Source organism: Vanessa cardui, chromosome Z (genome assembly GCF_905220365.1).
Source record: "Vanessa cardui chromosome Z, ilVanCard2.1, whole genome shotgun sequence".
NCBI classification, from domain to species: domain Eukaryota; kingdom Metazoa; phylum Arthropoda; class Insecta; order Lepidoptera; family Nymphalidae; genus Vanessa; species Vanessa cardui.
In genome coordinates, this window is record NC_061154.1 from 530,354 (window position 1) to 553,247 (window position 22,894).

Genomic DNA, 22,894 nt, shown 5'->3' on the forward strand with positions numbered 1-22,894 from the left:
GTAACGTCATGGTATCTAGGTCTGTTTGCAAGTTACGACTAATCTCAAGAGATTAAACGATGCACGTGCTTGTGCTTGCAGGTTTAGATAAAGCGATACCGGGCTGATCTGTTTTACACGATCACTTAACCAATTTTATTAAGCGACATGCTAGCCTTATTAACCTCACATGTAAGGACGATAGAGCTGGGTATATTTTATGTGTTATTAAATTACTTCAGAGTCGACTTTTCGTTTTGACTTCTTCATATTGAGTTTTATCTTCTAATAATCTGCGGTATAGCGGTGTAATTAAATAACGTGTATGGTATATGTATGGTACGTCGTACTAGTCAACAGATTTGACTTCGACTTTCTGTGGATGGCCGATGAGCGGAAACTTTGGTCTATGTCAAGGAGTGGGCTATTAAGTCTCAATAATATACATCGTATAGTTTATAATTCTCAATCATTATACGGCTTGCTGCCCGTAAATAGGACTTATATTTATTCCAATCTCACCTTGATACGCTTAAAAAAAATTCAGCGGTTTTAGTTTTAGTGACAAAAAGAGTAAAATTGTCTTGGGATATTATTTATTGGTTTATACTTGTATTTAATAAGGTACAGTAACAGGTACTGTTAATCTGTTAGAACATACTGGAAAGTCGTCGCGAACACGATCGTGAAATATCAGAGTGATACAGATGCCGACTGTAATAATTATAACATTAAAGTTTTACCAGAATCAATGATTGTCGTAAGTCGGTTTCCAAAATTTCGCGAGAAGATACGAACTGAGTTCTTACGAGACCTGTGCTAGTGAATCTCAAGTCTATACTCATCGACTTGATTCATCAATTGAGCTGTCGTGGTCAAATGAAGCCATCAGAAGACATCTATCGTATCAGCTGATGAATACATCAAACTGTCAGATTGATTACCATTAGTGTTCGATAGTTGACTTTTGACAGATATACTTGTCCATTGACAATGTTATTTTAACACAAAAAGGTTAAAAGTGCAGCTACAATATTATGATAGTAGGTGTCCACATGAAGGGGTCTAAGTCGTCGTCGTGTGTTACAAGGCTGTAAAAAGTCTGGTTGCTAACGTAACGGTTGTTCAGCGCCGAGGCGGCGGGCAGTAGTGACAGCTTGTAGACGCATTATAATAACTACCTGTTGAATGTCTCTGTATTGTCTCGAGACTCGAGACTCGAGACTCAAACTGGTTGCCATTGTTTCACTTGACGTTAAACGCCGGTAGAGCTGAGATCGTAATGCGTAAAATATTTCATACGACCCGTTCCGCAGACAGGGACGTCGGACATGAATGATGTTTTTGATGTCCTCTTTCCACTTCTAAGTAACGTCGGTGATTAGTACAAGGCTTACACGGACAAAAAATCATATTATATAATAACATGTTTAAGAATAATGTGTTCATACTTGATTGTGACGTCGTAAATTATAATTATAAAACAATCCGGTTACATCGAAACTGCGCGTTTCACAGTCCATAAATCGTGAAGAATTACTTTTACGAATGTTGAGTAAATGTCTTAATTTAAAACCACTGCTCAGTTCAGTGGTTTGCGCGAGACGCACGCACTACCACGACCCCGATACCATTCCATAACGTACTAACTTTCGTCGGTGGTGACCGTGTAGACTAGATCCTTCTCTCGTGTTAACAGTGCCACTGATGGGCATGGGATCTCATCTTGAGGAGAAGTTTCAGTACAATGCAGTTATTGTTATTGGCATTTATAATAAGCATAGAGTTAATACTTGTTGACTTACATTAGTATGAAAATATAATCGCATCTGACTGATGTATCTTTGTCTTTCTAATGTTGGTAAAGTGTTCCAGTTATCAAGCCGGTTCTTCAACACATTATATTATTATCCGTAACCATATCAATAGATATAGATGATGACTCTATAATCGAATGATAAATTTAAAGATGATTTTTGTTATTTTTGATAAATATATTAAGTCTTGTATAGATAATCTTTAAATTGTCTGGAAATAAGAGTTAGTGCATACAATCCGATGTGATTTCGGGATCAGATGAATATCCCAAGTTCTACTTACTTGAATGTTATTAAATTTACCATGATTAAAAACTTTTCAGCATTCGTAAAATAATGTAATAATGAAACAGTCCTGACAAATTAAACTAAGTTCAGTTAGTATTCGATATATTTTAGTTTTTTGTGATCTAGAAGTTTCTAGTTGTCTGTAAATAAAATATTATGTTATGAAATATTTACAGACATAGCAATGAATTATACGTAATGATGATGATAACGAATATATTTCTAACAGTACCAGAATTAAAAAAAAAAGTCTTTTAATACCAAAATCGTTTTTAAATTGATAACAACTAGCGCTAAATATGTGCTAACATACATTTAATAGACTCATTCAAACATTCAATTATTCACTCGTTCGCAGACCAATTCAGTTTAAATTATCAACAGACCAATATCAATGGCGCTAATGTTTCTTTAAATTGGATAATTAATGAGTGCTATTAATAAAGTATTACAATTTAAGTGTTTGACGCCTTAAGTTCAAAGAAAAAGATCTTTAGAAATCTGTTAAAAAGAAAATTATTTGCATTTGTTAGATTGAATTTTTTTTAATTAATTAAAGTACATACATATATACTACTTACAGTAGTATTCTAGTATAAATCTACGCTTATTTTCAGGAGAGCCAAAGCAAATTACCTTAATCTATCTACGGAAGATATCATTAAGACTGCTGCTTAAGTAACAAGTAACTGACTGGCTATTTTAGCTAGTTTCTTGAGACGAATATATTTGTATCAAAACATTCACCATAGAAGGCTTAAATTAGCCCTCATCTGACTCTCTTATAAAGAGAAAAAAGTAAGTAAATAGGGAATCCAGAATAATTACTTAGTAGGTGTTTTATCTTCTCAGTAGCCCAATGTTCGAAGGCCAGCTCCATATTATAATTAACTCACCATAGTATACGTAATCTCGATTTTAGTACGCGAGTTCAGTGAGCACACCTTTTACAACCTGACAGATATTTACACAATAACGTACTGGCGTTTATAAATGGAGCAATGTGGGATGTTCTCGTACAATTTATTAAACTAAAGATTCGCAAATCTGGCGCTCGCGTCTGTTTTACACACATTAACGCTTAACTTTTTCATTTGAACCAAACTATTGGAGGTTATGCTAACAAAATTTAGCTATTTATATTTTGGTCAAGGTTCGAAACAATAATACCTTGTACAGAAATAAATTTTGATAAATCGATATTGTAGAACGCTCGATTTCAAATTCAATTTCGAGCATGCTTCAGCCTAATTGGCTTTTGAATCGACAAATCTGTCATGTCAGATTTACGTGACGCTATCTCCGTAAACGATTTATGTCAGGAAAACAGAAGAGAAAACCAGAACTTTTGCATTCATTGTATTTGTATGAATATGTGTGTGTGACGTTTCTTAGAGGAAAATAAACGTTTTTCATAAAAACGTTATGAGTTAAATATTCGATTGCCATCTTGTTTTGATATGGACGCGTAAGTACTAACCGCCTCGATTTATTATTGTAGATTATTCAAATAATAGCTGAGTCACCGAAGGCTATTGTTTTCATTGATTACGCGACCTACAGCCACATCCAGGGCGCGCCGGCTGCGTGGGCAGGTACGCTCACACAGATTTATACCAAAATAATTGTTGCGGCGCGGATGCAATTATTGCAATGTTATATCACTCACCTGAGCGGCGGCGCAAATATTTAGAACAGATAATTTTAGACAAATACCACGATGAGTAAGGCGTATTACTAACGCTATTTACGTGTAAGTTACATTCATGCTCCGCTGAGTACGTAAAACATCACGATGGATTTACACGAGATCTCGCTGCGAGGCTCGGAGGAGATGTCCATCATTAAGCCATATAATACATTATTTATTGTGCGTAAGGTGTAAACGTTCGTTGATTTATGATGTAATAGTTCAAAAGTTGGGTTACTCACCCGGTGTGGAGCTTGTAGCAAACGATGCACCGCAGCTATTTGGTACGAGAGAGGAATCGTCGTATTGAACGTGTGGTAAAGAGGTCTGGGAGGCTCCCTCACATTGTACTCCATAAATGGATCCAAGTCGTTCAAGTACTGAACTCTGCACACGAACGAATCCGCCCCTAGCTCCCTCATTGTCCCATTCACCCTGTTTTCACTCACTTTCACTAATTCGATCATAATTTAGCACTATCACTGAGCAAATCTATCAAATCACAGTGTTACATCGCTTAAGTTACCTACTGAATTAAATCACCATTTAGCATTACACAGATATCATATTTAAATTTCGAATTCACGATTATAAGTAACGCGCGAAGCCGTTTTTTTATTATCGAGTCGAGTGTATTCGACCAGTCAGCCAGTGTTCGAGCGCCGACTGAAGACTCGTGTCGCGGAAACACGTGCTGGTCTGGACGCCGCTTAAGATAAGTGTCGCGATATATGATCAGCTTAGTTAATAAGTTTTGAGAACTAAATATGTTCTGAGTTAAATATTATAAAACATTTCGTATTGTATATTTTACCATAACATGCACTTAATATGATTTTTTTTCTCAAGTGAATACTATATAAACATGTATATGATATATTCATGTCGTTAATGTTTTCTGCATTATAATGATTAAAAGCGAACATCAATTAAAGCCGATGCTGTCGGTTGCACGTCAACGCGATTGTTGTATGATCTAATGCATTGAATTTCCTCTAATCCATACATATTAACTTAGAATTTAACATAATTAAGTTTTTACATTCGAGTTACATATTTTTTTACGAATATTTAAAAGAATTAATTTACATATTTTAATTGTAGGGTTTTTTTTTACTTGATTTGTTGTCTTTAATTTGAGTCTTGGTAGTTTTTATGTGGTCTCTTAAGACGACCTTATGGTTTTATTGTAAGTATAAATGTTGCATTGAAGCATCAGTAAGTACTCTGGGTCTCAGACGATCCGGTTTCTTGACCCACAACGCGCCGTCTCCCTCGCACGATTTGAGTAGGAGTAAAAAAATCGCTCATAGCGATTTTATATTTCTATTGTACTTGATATCTTAACACTTTCCAATATCGATAATAATTAAAGTTTATCATTACTTACTAAGACTTTTCTTAAGCAATAATTAAATCGTTTGTGTGAAGGCTATACTAAAATCTATAATCACTTTCGTTATACATATAGCTATAAAAATTGATTAAAATAATAATCATATATAAGAAATATTGTTGTCTTTACATTTTTAATTCGCAACGCTTTTATAATTCTTGCTGTTTTAGCATATTTCAATTCGCAAAGGCATATATTGATATTTTTATATGTATGTTTAATTCGCAGAGCTGTCTTTTGACGCTAAAGTAGACCGTTTATCGCAAAACTAATAAATTTTATCCATTTTATTAAGTCATCTACAAACTGTACTCAGCTATTGAGTTTTTGTGAGTTATAATTGCGATTGCACGAACCACATCTATACTAGTCATTGCGCCTCGTAAATTGAGACATGAATGTCATCACGTCATGATCAATGATTTCATCCCGGGCTGGGACTTACACGTCTATTGAATAAACGTGAAATACACCAAGTGACAATGGCTACGAGTCAATTGATACTGAATGCACGACCTTGACTGCGAATTACGAAGGATTTGACAAAAGCCAATCGTTGGCGAAGATCTTTGACGACGAATTAATACTTATTGTAGTTTAAGTGTCGTCTGTTGGTGAACTAAAAGCTAAAAGTAAAATACATACTATCAAGTCTTTGAAAAAATAAGGTGGTGTAATAAGGTCACATCACATCACATTAACGTTTACGGTTATTAAATTTGTCAAGATTAAAAAACTTTGACATAATTTAACGAATTGATTATATTAAATATTTCTTTAATTAATATTTATGGCTCTGGTAACCCTGGGCATACGTTATGTCTACATTCGATAAGTTGTCGAATTTTGTGCAAATCATGATTTAACTCTGAAGTGCTTGGATATTAATCACTTAGTTCGAAATGGCAATTCCCGATGGCAAGATATTAATGTTCGTAACTCGTTTCTATAATTATTTATTAAATACTACATCATACTCAATGGGCAAAAACGGATAAGATACTTAATACTAGAAAATTTTCGTTAAAAAATACATCAGATATCCAAATTTTTTATTATAAAATAATGTTATAAATTGTATATTGACCCCCTATAATATAACGAAACTATTCGCTTGCTCTCGCTGAGATAATTGTAAGACGTAATATTAAATTATGAATATTAGATCAACATTAAATAATATCTTAATCAGTATCGCGATAGTTATAAATAAAGGTTATTAGAATGAAAAGCGATGCGATCACTGCATTCCCGAGTACCGCGGTCGACGGCCTCTCCGACGACCTCTTTCTACGATTCATCACGCTTTGATTATTAGGGAGTCGGTACTTAAAAATACACTCCGGGACAGATTTGATGCTTTCCAATTTGTAAGTATACAACAGGACAACATCTCGTCGTTTAGATAGATAGGTGTGCGTTTTTAAATGATCGTACAATTAATTGACACAACATATTTTCGGAATGATTTTTAAATTTACGAGTTTTAATTGCGTTTTATAATATTGTTAAGGATGGTTTTCTGTAGTTATTCTCTGCGAGCAAAGAGCGGCTAATTACAAAGATACTCGATACTAAGTTGATGGTCGACATAGAAATGAAAAAATAAATTGCACTCTATGCTGACACCGTGTCATTATCACATTACGTATTGGTTATTATCTCCTTTGCAAGATCGTTTACATTCAATGTTCTAATTTTTTTTCCGCAAAACAGATCTTACTTTAAGAGCAAATACCATTTAATAAACAAAAAAAATTTTTTTTCGCGATGACAGGTTAGGATAAAAATACCAACATTTTTGTGTGAATCTATTGTATTTTTGTGATTATTGTGTTTACAATAAGATAAATATCATACAGTGGAGCATCACCCAAATGTGGATATTGACAGACTTCTATTATCGTGATCAGATTAAAGTGCAGGGAATTAATTAAGTGGTCACTGACGTGTATTTTAAATTATATCAATTAAAGTAGCTGTGCCCGCGAACATGTGCCTTTGAATATAACAAAAAAAATATTACTGTAGCCTAAGTTACTCCCCTTTATATCAGTTATCTGCCAGTGAAAGGCCCGTTAAAATCGGTCAAGCCGTTCCAGAGATTAGCCGGAAAAAACAGACAGACAGACAGACCGACAAAAATTGTAAGAAATGTTATTTTGGTATATGTCCCGTGTATACATACATACATATGCATTGAGTAAAAAAGTGTTACTTTAATATTACAAACAGACACTCCAATTTTGTTATATGTATAGATGTAATTTCTTAAAATATTTATGTAATTTAATCTCTTAACATTGGTTAATAGGGGAGCGACATTCAAATTCGCTTTCAATTCTAAAAGTGCAATGTATGTAGTTACATCAAAAAATGTAATAGATTCATAAGTAGATCAGATCATATGTGCAAATTATAAAACTTATATTATCACAGATGAGTATATTGTCCCAGGTTCTTCTAAGTTATTTTTTTTAAATACGTAGAATATTTATACGTAAGAATAGGTTATTTGTGAGAAAAAACCACTTTATGTACAACACGTATTTGTATTTTGTATCAGTCGTAATGTTATAGTATAAATATAAAACATTATCAGTAAATAATTATCGCCTAATTATGAGTGAATCAATAGATAGATAGATGTAAAAGCGATCATGTGGCGGTTTGTCACAGGCGTAAGTTATGCCACGGTCATCGAGTATACATAATAATAAAATTTGACCAAGATATTTTCAAGTAAAGGTATTTTATTTGCAGTAAATATTGTACCACAAGTTTATGAAAGTTTGAAAGAAAATGGCCGATGGTAGTAATTTAGAAAAAATCTAGTCCATCTGTTAGTGGCGCAGGAGCTTTCTATTACTGGAAAATGAGTCGCTGGCGCCATATTTCTGAACTACGTGTTATATGCGGCTTCGGTTGTAATCTGAACCCAGATTATCGCTTGATATGATATGATAAATACTTAATTATTTTATCTCTATATAAATAGGCTACGACAAAGCAGTTCAGTACCCTATGTTCCTCTTTTTGTAAAATAGTTTCGTTCTATCAATAAATATAAAACGAAGCTCAATACAAATTATTGGTTTTCATTAATTTCCAAAGAGTCAACTTTTGGGTAATTTTTCGATTTCTCGTATTCCATACGCAAATATTTCAATAAAATTAGTACTGGATGAATGGATATCAATACATATCAAGTGGGTTTAAGAAGCCCTAATGAAATAGCCAGACACGCGGCATTTATAGATTTGCCTAATAATTTGTTAATACAATTAGCCCTGCTCTATTTCAAGCAATGTTATTTCAATACTATTGAATCCGTATTAAAAAATCCGAAATTGGCGATGACTTATCAATATATAATAATGTAGTTAATCTTTGTGGATTAAATTACGAATAAGAGGGGTTTCTCTCCACTTGTCATGGACTCTATCGCGCTGTGTAGTATCAGATACTCAGTTAGTTACATTAGAATATTTTAAAGGTGATCTCGTTACACGATCGATAAACCGACATCCAAATACATATTTTTACATCTATAATATTCGACATACTTTTGAAGTTGATGGTATATGTTCATGCAAGTTAAAGATCAAAATCATTACAGAAAGTATTCTGACTTTTAGGTTTAATATAAAAATTGATTGAACACAGAATTTGTCAACAAAATGTACAATAGTTATACGTGCATGCAAGGTCTTGAGCATGGATGTGATGGGCATGCATGTGGAAGGATATGGAGGTAGACGAAAAAACGAGGGATGGATTGTGTGAAAGAAGATATGGTTAGAAAGAATGTTATTTGTGAGATGACGTCTGACAGAGAAGTAGAGAAGGAGAAGACATGCCGCGCCGATCTCAAATAACATGTGATAAGGGCAGAAGGATGATAAGCTATATGTGCACGCATAAAAAAGAACGACGAACGATCGAACGACTATCTGTTTTACTAAAGAGCTCATTTTATCGCATAATTTGTATACCAATATTATTTGTTTATAAAATTAATAGCGAATATTCTGTACCGCGTTGATTATCATATAATAAGTGTTTAAGTGTCAGGTCAGTTAGATTATTGCGATTAAGATCCAAAACTCTTTTAAAGCCCTACATATTAAAGATAATCTTCAGCTTGAATGTAAACTCGTTCATCGTGATAATTAAAAAGAGCTTAACCCTCTTTCTACGTTAACACTACGCCAGCTTGTAATCGGATTAAGTATTCAAGAAAATTGCACAACTTTTTAATTGGTTTCCGCTCATAAGGCGCATACGATATAAACATGTAATTTGCCTTATTTTTATTAATTAATAAATAATAGCTTTTGATGCTTGGTTTAATAGATTTAATTATTTTTCGGACCTTCATATCAACATCGGACAGGCGCATCATAGGTTAATTTAGATAATATAAAAATGTCGCTTGAACTTTAAAAAAATTACGTCATACAGACGTTTCGAAAAATTTTAAGATATATTTAAAATGTGAAAACTATCGCTAACTACCGATGTATAGATAGAAGGTTGAGCTACACGAATGCAGAACGAAGTCAGAGTCGTCATGGAAGCGTCACGACACTTGCGTCGTGATGGTCGGTAGAGACAGACCTGAACCCGCGCGACCTCGGGCCTCACGACCGTCCGCGCCAGCGATACTCGCTTCATGTTTTATGATTCTAAGTTTTCATATTTAAGGTGATGTCGAAGAGTTTGACTGCTGATCCTTCCTCCTTCCATGTCCTTCGTATGTCTCAGTACCCTTACCAACTCTTGGCCGCAACTCTCTGTTGCAATTTGAATATCGAGTGTAAATACTCATTAGACAACAAAGCTGGTGATGTTATTGCAATGTTTATAAGTAAGAGTGATCAATAATAATCATCAGATGACTTAGTTTTCATCTTTTTTAGAAACTTTTATTTTACACTTGTGTGTGGTGTTTTCGTAAATCCGTGTCAAGTATCTCAACTGAATTTCTAGCTGACTTATTAAGACGAATTTTTATGTACGTAAATATAAAAATTAAATTAAATCTATTTGCTTGAAAGTTCTATTACTTTTGTTGTCGACGGTAAATACTGAACTATTTGAAAGGGTTCATTTTCGTTGCTTAAAAAACATTTTTACAAATAAAAAAGGTAATAAGATTACCCATAAAACTACTGTAATCGTCAATGTTTTGGAAGGTTATTAAGTTTAATTAATGAGTATTGTAAAAGCGTTTAAGACGTTGCTAATGAATGAGGCATTCGAGCATATTTGGTGAACAATATAAACAAGTTATGATACGAGGACGCGATCGCCCACGCGCGGTCAGCGAGCAATCAATCACTGTTTTCAAACATCTATTGCTCATGAATCGAAATTAATTATTAAGTTATTAATGTTTGTTCGTGAGCCATTGAGGTTTGATTGCTGTCTAGCGAATGTGTAGTAGCCTCAATGCAGTTGAATTTAAAAAAAATCAGCGATAGTGTAGGACTTTAATTTGATCTATCTCGTGGGATTCAGCTAGCGTTTGCAATGAAAGCGCAAAAAAATTGTATATTTATGACTTTAGAAACCTCTAAAATAATCAGTGTTTCTCTGCTATGTTGTGCATGCATTCAACCTTTCCTTACTCTTGAATCAATCTATTGAAAAAAGCGTATAAAAATCCATCGTGTCTATTCCAAGTTCTAAGCATACATAGGGACTGGTAAGCGAATTTGTTTCATACAAAGTAAAGATTATCGCAGATGAAAATCATGGCTGGGTATTTCAATACTGTTAACAGCAGTTACTTTTATACATAGATTGTATGTTGTATAATATCTAAAACGGCGGTGCAAGTGTAACATGCGTTTCTGTTCCAAAATGATGTCGCAAGATTCGTTCTCTGGATAAAACAAGGGGGAACATTGTGACAGAAGTGCAGGGTTTGGCGAGATCTATTCTAGTATCGGCGGTGGCGCAACCAGACGCGCCGTCAGTTGGGCAATATGTGAAAACATTAATAACAACCGGCATCTTTAAACGAGAGTTCTGCGGTAAGCGGAGACAAAATATCGAGTGATAAAGTGGGTAATAGTAGGTCTAAATACTTTATAATTGTATCTTTCTGATTCTGATTTTATTGTTTAATCTATGTTCTATACTGGTCAAACATAATATATATAAAGATATAAGACATAACAACGTATATATAATAAAATAAAATGCCTTCTTTACATAACAGTATACGGATTATTTCCGATTCAGTACTCAAGAAGTTTATAGCAGCTTTCCAGTCAGAAGATCCCATTCGAACCTGGATTGTGTTCAAAAACTGGCTCGTTAAAGTTGTTTTTTATTTCTTTACGAACATTATCTGTCTGGGGTTTGTGTTTTGGCAGTGTGCACCCTGCCGTGCCATATACTGTAATACTAATGGTTTTGAGTATGAACTCTTTTTGATCGTATAGGATTGCCTACCGGATAGAGCAGCCTCTATTAGCGCGTATACGTTTGCACCAAATGTTTCCTGCGCAATGGGAAATTAGTCTATGAGTGCTCAGACTTGTATGAAGTTTCATTTTCTGTTAAAGTTATAAGGAAACAGTGCTGAAGTCGAACGCGCTCAGAATACGTTGTTCTGTCCGGCGATTAGCATGATGTCAACGAAAGTAGCGTTTGAATATTTGCTCACTCCTCCTGCACCCATAATTAAGCGTTTCTAAGCGTAAGCCATTAACAAGAGCCTGTTTTGAATTACAATTTGACGGCTTGAAAACCTTCCTGGCCAGTTGTTCTATCGAGACCAACAATTACGTGGAATTTTCCATTAGATAACTACATTTATACCTGCGTAGATATATACACTCGTTATGTATAGTCTGAGACGTATACTTCAGACTATTTAAGTAATTAATACACTGCTAATTAATTGTTATTTTAATGGTCATGTCTTAGGCGAGTGCGACGGAGAGCCAAACAATGGACAGTGACTGTACTCCACTTATGTTTTTTAAACACGCGATCACTTTATGATGTATAATCATTTATAATTTTTTGTACGGACTCTTGTATTAACGGTAAGTGGTCAGTTTTCCCATGGATACTACATCCACCTTCGAGATCAAAGATGGTTTGTGAGTGTTGTTATAGAGATGAGTTAACTTTGAATTATGCAAGGTATTTTAAATTTTAAGATCATAGTTAATTAAATTTATATGTTTTAGTATTTGCTTTTCTCTAATGAGTTGTCAGCCTTCATTAGGAAGTTTCCAGTATACGAGCCCAGGTATCGGAAATAATGAGTACTGATCACTTCCGGACAGTTTATCGCTCAGTAATCCATGAGAGTAGTGGAATAGGGAGTGCAGTGGAGTGGCGTTGTCATTATATTAATTTGTGTATTACATACATGGCATATATAGTTAACGATCGCCTATTAATCTATAGAAGCTCCCATGACATAAGCGATGTTGCGCAATTCAGACGTGTTCAGATAAAAAATCAACCTATTGTCGCTGCACACGCATCCCGTAGGGTTGCCACTGATTGACATTATGATGACACCGCCATTTATTAATTTCTATTAAAAAAATGTGCTGAAATATGCTCAGTATGAGCTATGATGGGCCGTTTGAAAAATAATATTTATGAGGAGGACCTTTTTTACAAATCCGGTTAGCACCGCTACTTTACCGAATTTATTAAAATTGTGCCGTAGGTAATGTGCTCGACATGTGCTGATGTAAAATAAAAATTATTTTTTTTTGCAATTTTTAAAAGTCAGTAACAAAATTTCGAAAATATAATTAATTTAAAAAAAAAAAAAACAATAGATGAGATGTGCTAAAATATGTATGCTCAGTATGTGCTATGATGTGCCGTTACCTCACTGTCTAACACATTATACTCGTAATAATCTTTCATTAATGTAACGTTTCCCTTGAAATGTCAAACGACTTTGTAGTTTCATTTTCATATATTTCAGGCAGTGAACGCAAGCATTGAATTTAAATATGAATAAATATATATATTTACATGTTTATTAATATTCTCAATATATATATATATATATTTATTATTATTATTATACAGCTAGGAAAAAATATTACAAAGTTTGGCAAGTCATCACTCTAATAAAATAGTTTCAATTTTGCTTTATTACGTAGAGTTTTATCAAAATTGTATTATTTGTCATTGTGTCTTACTTAAAAAAAAATTGATTTACAAATTTTTGTTGTGGTTAATTTTCAAAGCGTTCGGGAAACAGCTAGTATTGACACAGTTACTGCAATGTAACCTTGTACGTACTAACGTCTAATATACTCAAGTAAAAATATAACAGCAGTTATATTTTATAACTATCTGTTTACGTTACTAAGTATTACAAGTTGTTAGTTCGAAAATATATTAATTAGTTGACAAGGTAACGACCGCGGATAGTAAATTTTGAGATTTATGTTTTAATTAGTTTATATCTCTATTAAATAGGAAAAATATATTATAATCTTCTATTTTATTAAATAATACTATTATTGATATCATTTACAATATTTTTGTGTACCTACTTTATTTTATGTTATTGACACCCCTAGTAAATACTGAACACGCTATAGTTAATTATTAAAGAATAATACACTAAATTACTCCGTATTATATTTACATAAGGATGTTTCTGCCATGATATGAATACACTGTACAAAATAAACATCTTTTTTCTGGCACTGAATCGACCTAGACGATAAGTGCATTCAACTTTAGCGATTTTAAAATAAAATCTTTTCAAAGGCAGAGTTTGAAAACAAGATAAGTAAAAAGCTGCAATTTGAAATTCAAAACAAAATGCGTAGTATTCATTCATAGCATAAAAGAATTGACAGCATAATACAAGTGTTCTAGGTGGTAAGGCGGAGTCGCCTTTACATATTGTAATACCTAAATCGTGCGGGCGCGGACGATGAGGTTTTTTCTAGACCTCGGTTCAAATGTAAACGATTGGCGTTTGTAAAAACTCATACACTTCGCTTACGGTTATAGATATTGATTTTATTTGTATGTTTTCTAGCACCAGGAATTGTCTTAGGAGATTATTATAGTATATGTGTGCGATACACTTAAAGTTGGCATTTCCTCACATAACTTCATGTATATTGTAAATATATGTAACTATGTATTAAAATGTATCACATACAAAATTTAACTCACAGATCTATTAATACACGAAGGTGTGCCCCTTCTTTTTAAATATAATTATCATATTAATAATAACGTTTTATTAAGTACCTACTCTTATTTATCTTCATGTTTTACTCGCTTTTTGTCACATCGCCATCATTGGTTCGTGTAATGACAGCTCCATGTGTTATTTTAATCGTTTCGTTGCAACAATAGTTAATTAGACGGGTTACGGTGATTGCGAGCGATAAGTTTATAAGCCAACTGGGTAATACTATCGATTTGCATAATTGCTTCTGACAGATACACAATTTGTTTGACATTTCAACGAACTGTTTATCGATGGATCGAAGATGAATAGTCGAGTATCTAATTGTAAATAACGCCTTGAGTTTTATGCATGTCATTTATATTTTACTTCTTGGAAAATATCTTAAAATATATACAATAACAGATAGCTATCATTTCCAAGAAGAATATCTCCTTTCTAAAGCCACCTTACTTCGTTTGTCAGTATACTTAATTTGGAAATCTGAAGTATTTTTTGAGGTCGAGGACAAAAGTTCAAAAGATATTTGTCTATTACTTACTTATATATAAATATATTATTGAAGCGTCAATAACGCAATGGTTTACGGGCCGCCTAGCGAATTTAAAGTCACAGGATCGATCCTGATCCCTTGGGATATAGTCATACCCAATCCTAACACCACTTGTGTTAGGATTGGGAATGACAAGTTTAATAGGTATTCCTATTTACCCCTACTTTTAAGTAATTTCGTAACTAATTTTCGGTTATTGCAAGTATTTTTTGTTTTTAAAAAAAGGTAATAACACATGTGAATACACTTACTATCATTTTTTACATAAGTATGTTTTGTAACAACGCTTTGTTGCGTTCAAAGAAAAGAAAGAATTCAATTTTTCTAGAAAGGATTTTTTAAAGAAATATTTAATGTGCATTATTTTCAATAAATTGACAGTCTTGATTTTTATAACAATATTCGGTAAGTGTGTCACTGTATTAGACATTCGTAGTTTTAAATAATTCATAGCTGGTAGTTTTGCAAGATTATTTTTTCAGAATAAATAACGATGGACAAAAGTGATCTGCTGTAGCTGTTTGACTAATAAGATATTCAAAGATAAAATATTTAGTTAAACGTAAAACAAATCATTTCTACCGCCCGTAACTTAAATCGATATTCTATTTAGTATGTCTGTCGTGCTGTCGGTACGGGCAGGAGCGCACTTTCGTACGGTCGCGACTCGACAGCGAAGCGGCGCGGGCGCACGTCGCCGAACTTCCGCTATTGGATAATCGTTAAACATTCGACATTGCTATTTGGCCTATGACACTTCTGTTGCACATTGTGATATCATACTTACTGGGTACGTAATACTGTCATGGAATTGATTTCAAATGGCTTAAAAATACTCTAGGATTAATCAATCTACTTTGTAGCAAAACTTGAAATTATTGTACTTCTGAGATTTGTTTTAATTCGATCTGAGACTTATACTGATTCAATAAACTTTTGTTAGTACTTAGAAACTTGATATCTGTAGGCTTGCTTATAAGATAGACAACTAACTAGACGACGATGCAGTTCTTAAACCCCTTTAAAAAAGTAAACAAATAGAGGGTGCATAATATATGAAGAAAAACCTAGAATTTAAATCGTACCTCATATTTTAAATGTCCATTTATTTTTTGTGAAAGCGATGTTATAAATTCGTTATGCGTTATGACTTCGTGCGGTCAAAATTGAGTTTTATGATGGTGAATATTAAAAAGCCCTGTTACCTGTGCAATATCGGTTAGCTAGAAATTAAAAATGTATTTGTAAATTGTATCACTGCAGGATTTTTAATTTACAGCAGTTGCCAAATGTTCTACCAACATAGAGTGGACGTTTGGAGTAAAAAGAAGCCTAAGTTATCAAAAGTATGAATAACAATACAAAATCAAAATAAACTTTATTCAAGTGGGCGTTTACAAGCACTTTTGAATCGTCAGTTAACAATTAAATGAAGCTACCACCGAGAAAGAAGAGTCTGTCACTTCAAATTTGACCAAGAATAGCTATAGCATCTCGTGATCTTTCTGTTTGCAAGATTTCCGACTATTACTGTCGGTACCTCTGTTAATATTTGGTACAAGGTCACTTTCAGAGATAGACGTCCTGATCCTGAGTCAGTGACTCAGCAAGTAAACCTCAACTGTTAATCTTATCTATACGTATAATGGTAGTCGGCTGAACCAACAGTTACTTTAAAAAGGTGTAATGATGCATTTAACGAAAACTTTCAAATTTTTAATTGTAATGTTTCCTACAAAATGCCCCTAATATTTATGACTAATTACTATTTGTTTTTTTCTTCACAAACTTAATATGATATTTTTATATTGTTTGATACTAATGTAGAAATATAGAATTAATGTAGTGTGTATTATGTAATTTGAGATTTAATGTAGTAAGTAGTTATCTGAGTGGGTTCCGTGAGAATGCGCTAAATTGATAAGGGGAATATTACGCAGCGTGCGTGATATAGGAGCAAGGATTGAAACAAACCGAATGAGTATCAGTTACGAATTATTGTAAGCGAATGGTTTGCGGTGCGGGACACAGAAAGTCGGATCGTATTTCTGGAATCACTTGGAAGGATTTTCTGTATTTCTTACGGATCTGTGGTTACGACGACATGGGAAAATGAAAGCTACACCCCTCCTTACTCGATCTTTTTAGATGAGATTTAAGAGATAGTGCTGTATGTACATTATTGCTTAACTAGTTTGTGATTGTCAAATACAACGTTTGTTAGACCGAGTTTCGACGGTGCGATTCTGTAAGAATTGCCTTCGTATCTCACTCGTGAAATCTTGACAACTGACTTACGATAATACACCAATTTGATCCGTGTTTACACTTTATAACTATTACAATCAGTGTCGTGTTATGATAATCTGACATTTCACGCTTTTTTTCTGAGGTGAGATTCGAATTTATTTTTAAGGAATACATCTAATAGAATAATATGTTTGTATGGTTCATGTTCCGTTTCATGAATTCAGCGTAACGATATAGTTTAAAAATAAAATAATTATAACAATTCCGACAAACTGCAATTATATTTTTTGTATTGAAACATCGCCATTAACAGACGCCCCTTTTAAATTAGCGCCACAGAACTAATCACAGATGAAGCCAGGACTAGAACAGATATGAATAATTAAATTATTAATTTTACTATTTCAAGAACGTAAATTCATATAATAGAATATAATACTATGTAGGGATCGCGTCAGCATACGGCTTATGACATGGCGTTGCTCGCTAACGAGATTGACCGTGAACGAGTTATCCAGTTGCAGAGCGATGTACATAACGGTTTTATAAATATTAAATATTGTTTTTAATATAACTTATGTTACCACCAATTAGCGCCAGGAATAAATACTTCATGTTGATAATATATAAATTATAGCATTACTACATTATTTTTTTAAGTATCGATGATAATTTTAAAGTTTAATCTCAAAAGCTGACAGTCCTATTTAAATTTATTTTTGTGATGCTAGTCCTTTTATTGGTGAGGATTATAGGCAAACATTACGGCTATAAGGAGCAGAACAGAAACAACAACCAATGTAGATAAGTACAGGAAACAGCCGGAAACAAAAAATGCAAGTAATTTTATTTGCAAACGCAAACATAACATTTATAAATTATGACAAACGTTTAAAACGTATCATTTATTTAATTATCTTAATAAGGTTTTAAAACATATTTGTAGAACATAAAACTAAGTTGAAACGCTAATGCATCCCACGCAATTAATTTGAATACATACAAATTTCAAGCATCGAATTAACTCAAGTAATAAAAACTCTTGTTATCATTAAACTGTATTAGTGAAAGCAGTATTACTTTAGTAGAAAGTCTAATTAATATTATAACAATAATTTAAATTCAGAATTGAAATATTTATAAGTTATGGTTAACGTGCACTTTCAATTACAGTCACGCTAAATGAAGCACAGATAAATAAAATATTTTTAGTCTGTGGTTTTATGACAACATGTTCTTAATTTTTTTTATGCTTATTACTTTTTGGAGTCATGAGCACACAAAAATAAAAACTTAAAATTGAACTGTTATTAGTGTTTCACGAACGATACCTTTTTAATATATGTTTGGATAATGTAGTTTAATTTTGTGATTAAAAAAAGTTTCTCATATCTTTTATTAGTGATAGTATAGTTACATGCATAAACGAATATGGTTACAAATAGCAAGCAAGTCCCGTATTACGGCATATTTTACATGACCCCATGGTTAGTATTTATTTCTCGGAATGGGTGGCGCTATGGGGTTTCAAACGGGCTATGGGAATCTACGACAATGCTCATTTCTATAAACGCGACCCGTATTCAATATCTGTTTGATTCAAACAGAGAGACGCTTACGGAACTATATACTCGAGGTATTTATTTAAAGAACTATACACTTTTATTATTAGCTTTAAATATTTATTTTTATTAAGTTAAAATTAAACTTATATTCTAAGCTAAATACTGAAAATGTATGTGAAGCTAAGAATTTTTTGAACAAGAAAAAATATTTCATTACTATTATAAATAATTCATAACACGTTTTAAACATGGATGAAAAATTCCCACATTAATTACTTTACATAAAATAACAAAAACGATCAAACAAACAAGCCTTTGTCTTTTGTATCTGTCAACCGATTTTTTTTAATTTTATTTGAAATATTTGCAACATTGACTCAAGTTATTTTATTACTAATTGTATATGTTTTGGAATTATTTAGATTGAATGATTGTTAATATAACAATATGCAAACTTCAAACTTAATAGATTTTGCACTTAATTTTAATTTAATTGATATATATTTAAATAATCTTATAGTTAAAATGATATATAGCAATTGACACAATTGTCAGATAATATTGCAGGAATCATAAAATAGATTCACATAGGTTTCAAGTAATAGCTTGTTATTGATTAAGTGTCACTTCAAGACCTTCTTATTTAATAAATAGTCTCGCCTTGCATTTGTAAAATATTGATTGCTATGCGATTTATGGCTTTTATTTTATGGTATAGTTGGCGGACGAGCATATGGGCCACCTGATGGTAAGTGGTCACCATCACCCATAGATAATGAAACTGTAAGAAATATTAACTATTCCTTACATCGTCAATGTGCCACCAACCTCGGGAACTAAGATGTTGTCCCTTGCATCTTTAGTTGACCTGGCTCACTCTGTACCTGTAGTTACACTGGCTCTACTAGTACCGTTATTTGGCGATAGAATATTTGATGATGGTGTTAAAATAAGGAAAGATTTCGATGTCTTTTAGCTTCTACTCTTAAGAATGTTCGCTCAATGTCGAATTTCGGCCGAAAGCATTATCGAAAAATAGTTTTAATTCATTTTGTGAGTTTTTCTGTAATTAACGGCAGTACAACATTACAAAATAGTTAAGAAAAATACAAATAATTACTGATTACTGTGTATAGTTCAAATTAGGTTACGATCTTAAATTTTTGATTTTAGGACTTTACCGATCTGCAGCTTAAATACGTCTATGCATCGCCGAGCCGCATAAATGAGGTCGTTGGTTTCATTTATTCATGAAATGATGACCTCCTGACCGATTTCGGCCACGGCCACTCTCAAAGTAGACCAGCCTACTGAACGGGAGAGCACAGCAAACCTACACGACCCGATAGAGTTCAAATGAGAGATCAAAGCCTGACATGCCCATCGGGATGATAAGTGTCAATATTACGAACTTTCAAGCTCTGGGTCAAACAAAATTTCTTCTGGAATTGAACCTAGCGTCTGCTATGTAAGCTATCCACTAGACCGAGAATGTTTTAATGATTATTACGACATACATTTTGAAGCACTTAACAAGCAAAGAATCGGAAGGAACGTTGCCTCATTGAGTTTATTATGCGCTATTTAATAAATTTCAAGGATTAAAATTTTATCGCAGACATGGATCTTAGAAAGGCTTGATTATGAAGAAACCGCGAAGGTTTTGTTAATATCATATTTTTCATAATGCACCCATTTGTATTAATTACGGGTGCAAGCGGTGGGAGATCGAGATACACGTGTCGATTTTCGATAGTACGTGTCACTTCCTGTGTCGAGAGTGGATCTTGATAGTAATTATCTCGTAGGTGGGAATTTGTCACGGTCTAATCGCTGTTTGTAGAGGTCCGAACGCGTCATTGTTATGATTTGTTATTACTTATCTGTTGAATTTAAGTGATGTTAATATGTTATCGATTTTAATGGTGGAAGTTTTTAATAACATAATCAGAGTTTGTTAAGATTATATGAATGTCATAATGCATATATAGACATATTCTCTATTGATTTTATTGAATACTGCATTGATTTCGTCAAAAAGCAATAAAAGATAAATTTAAAACAGTTACCATCGATGAGTTACGTGAAAAAATAACAAAACGCAAACGTTGTGTTTTTCTTGGTAGACAAGAATCCCGTTAATCCCAAAAGAATTTCGGCTTTAATTCTAGGAATATTTCGATCTTTATGACTATTCGCTGGCCATAGTTCCATTCGGTAAGAATGTATTTTGAAATGTCTGCGAAATATATTGAAAATAATCGTAAATATTTAACCATTTGCTATAAAAAATCTTCCGCATTGAATCTTATGTAACACAAATATATAGCCATTGATGCAGAAATAAAATATGATTTGAATTTCGTTAAATATTGGTAAAATCCATAACACAAGCGATTACCAGTTTTATAAAAGTGCATTTTTTTCTGGGTTAAGCCGCACTTTGTGAGACAACTGAAAGATACTTTCTACAAACTGAAAAAAATATAATAGGTAGTACTAAATTGTCAAACTTAAATGCATACCTTTAGTTTCTGAAACAGTGATGAAAAAGGCCGATGATGATAGTAAATTTCAATTTGTAATAATGAATATGTTAGTTCCTGTCGAAATGGATCATATCGATTGGTTATTGCATCGGTTTTCGACTCGTATACGTGATTAGGTAAGACTAATTTAAGTTTGAAACGTCGGAGGATGAAACTAGTACAGCACAAGCGAAATTTCGTAAGAGTCAGCGAAACAAAACGGATAAAGATCTAATGTTAAGCGAGCGTAAATATATTATATCTCTAAAGCGATTAAAACATTGCAAAGTCGATTCTCGTTCAACGGTGATGCAAGACTTGCGCGTTATGGCTGCGCGGTACATCACTAATCATAATTATGCCAAAGAATACACCTCGTTCGTACACCTAATTGCATTTTGATTTATTACTAATTCTGCTCCTAAAATATTCACGCGTTAATTCTCAAGGCTGCATAAATCTCTCCAATAGCTTAAGTTAGTTTTTTTAATGGTACACACAATAAAGCACCAGCTAGATATGATTGGATTATATTCATAAACATAAGATGATAACAGAGCCTCATAGAAACAATACACTAAAGCCGTGTACACATTGTAAGTAAACACTCGGATAGTATTTATTTATAAATATCTATTCGACAGGTGTGGTCAGCGTGACAAAGGAGAGTGACTCATGGCTTTATTTTAAGACGGGACACAAGAATGGGGAACATTTTACACGATTACCGCGGGCATTTCCCGTGACCGTCGCGTTGCATTGTTTAAAGAAAATAACTACCAGAGTACATGAGCCCTTATACTTTTGTAACGAGGATTAATGTTAAGTAATTTGACTGCACCGTATTGAACGGTAATAAGGTTTAAGTTATAGAGAAATGGACTACTTCAATCACGGGCAGTTTGCAATGGTCGTAATCAGAGCCATCACGACCACTGCATTGAGTCGCTATAATACTGTGTATTTAGTGTTTAGGATCTGAAGTTATAGTTGGAGAATGAAAGAGGGAATTATAATCTTTTATATGACATTTTTTTTATTAATATGCTATTAATTATTATCAATTCAGCAAAGAATATGAATTACAAAAGTCGGCATTGTGCTCTATATATTGTTCTTAACATATCAATCATAGAAATATAGAGTCGTTACACATAAGATCCACAAATTGATTGAGGATATAGATGTTATATGATATACTGTTTCTAGCGCGAACGAACACTAGAAACAGCAGCAAAAATTCTCAAAAACTACTGAACCGATTTGAACGAGCGTTGAGTCGCGAGGAGATATGTACAGCGCGCTGTTGCAAACGTTAGCGCGATTTAACTACGTACAGCGCCATCTAGTTTCTTCATAATTCGATAGGCGCTGTACATTTACGCAAGCCATTAACAAAATGTTATGACCTTGAAAATCGAAGTTAAATAAATTCTACGTAATATTAAACAATAATAGGTAATTAAGTAATAAGTATAATTCGGTTATTCGACGATATTACACCCATTTTCAAGTTATTGACAAACCTAATATGAATAAACTACGGATTCTTTGGCTAGAATTTCACGATGTGATGTCATCGATTGAAACGTAATTGCTTTATAAGATGAATGTGAAAGT

At 33.2% G+C, this 22,894-nt stretch overlaps 1 protein-coding gene across 4 annotated transcripts in view; it reads right to left on the bottom strand.

The window, feature by feature from the left end:
• LOC124543098 (FH1/FH2 domain-containing protein 3) overlaps positions 1-22,894 on the bottom strand; it is a 73,788-nt gene that overhangs the window by 17,649 nt on the left and 33,245 nt on the right. The window contains exon 2 of one of the 4 annotated variants that reach the window (XM_047121142.1): positions 4,017-4,300. The exons of 2 other annotated variants lie outside the window; for them this stretch is intronic. In XM_047121142.1, coding sequence (XP_046977098.1) covers positions 4,017-4,241 — 225 coding nt within the window. In that variant the 5' untranslated portion in view covers positions 4,242-4,300. Of the gene's footprint in view, positions 1-4,016; positions 4,304-22,894 lie in introns of all 4 variants that reach the window. One more of the 4 variants, XM_047121141.1, reaches the window with a different exon arrangement.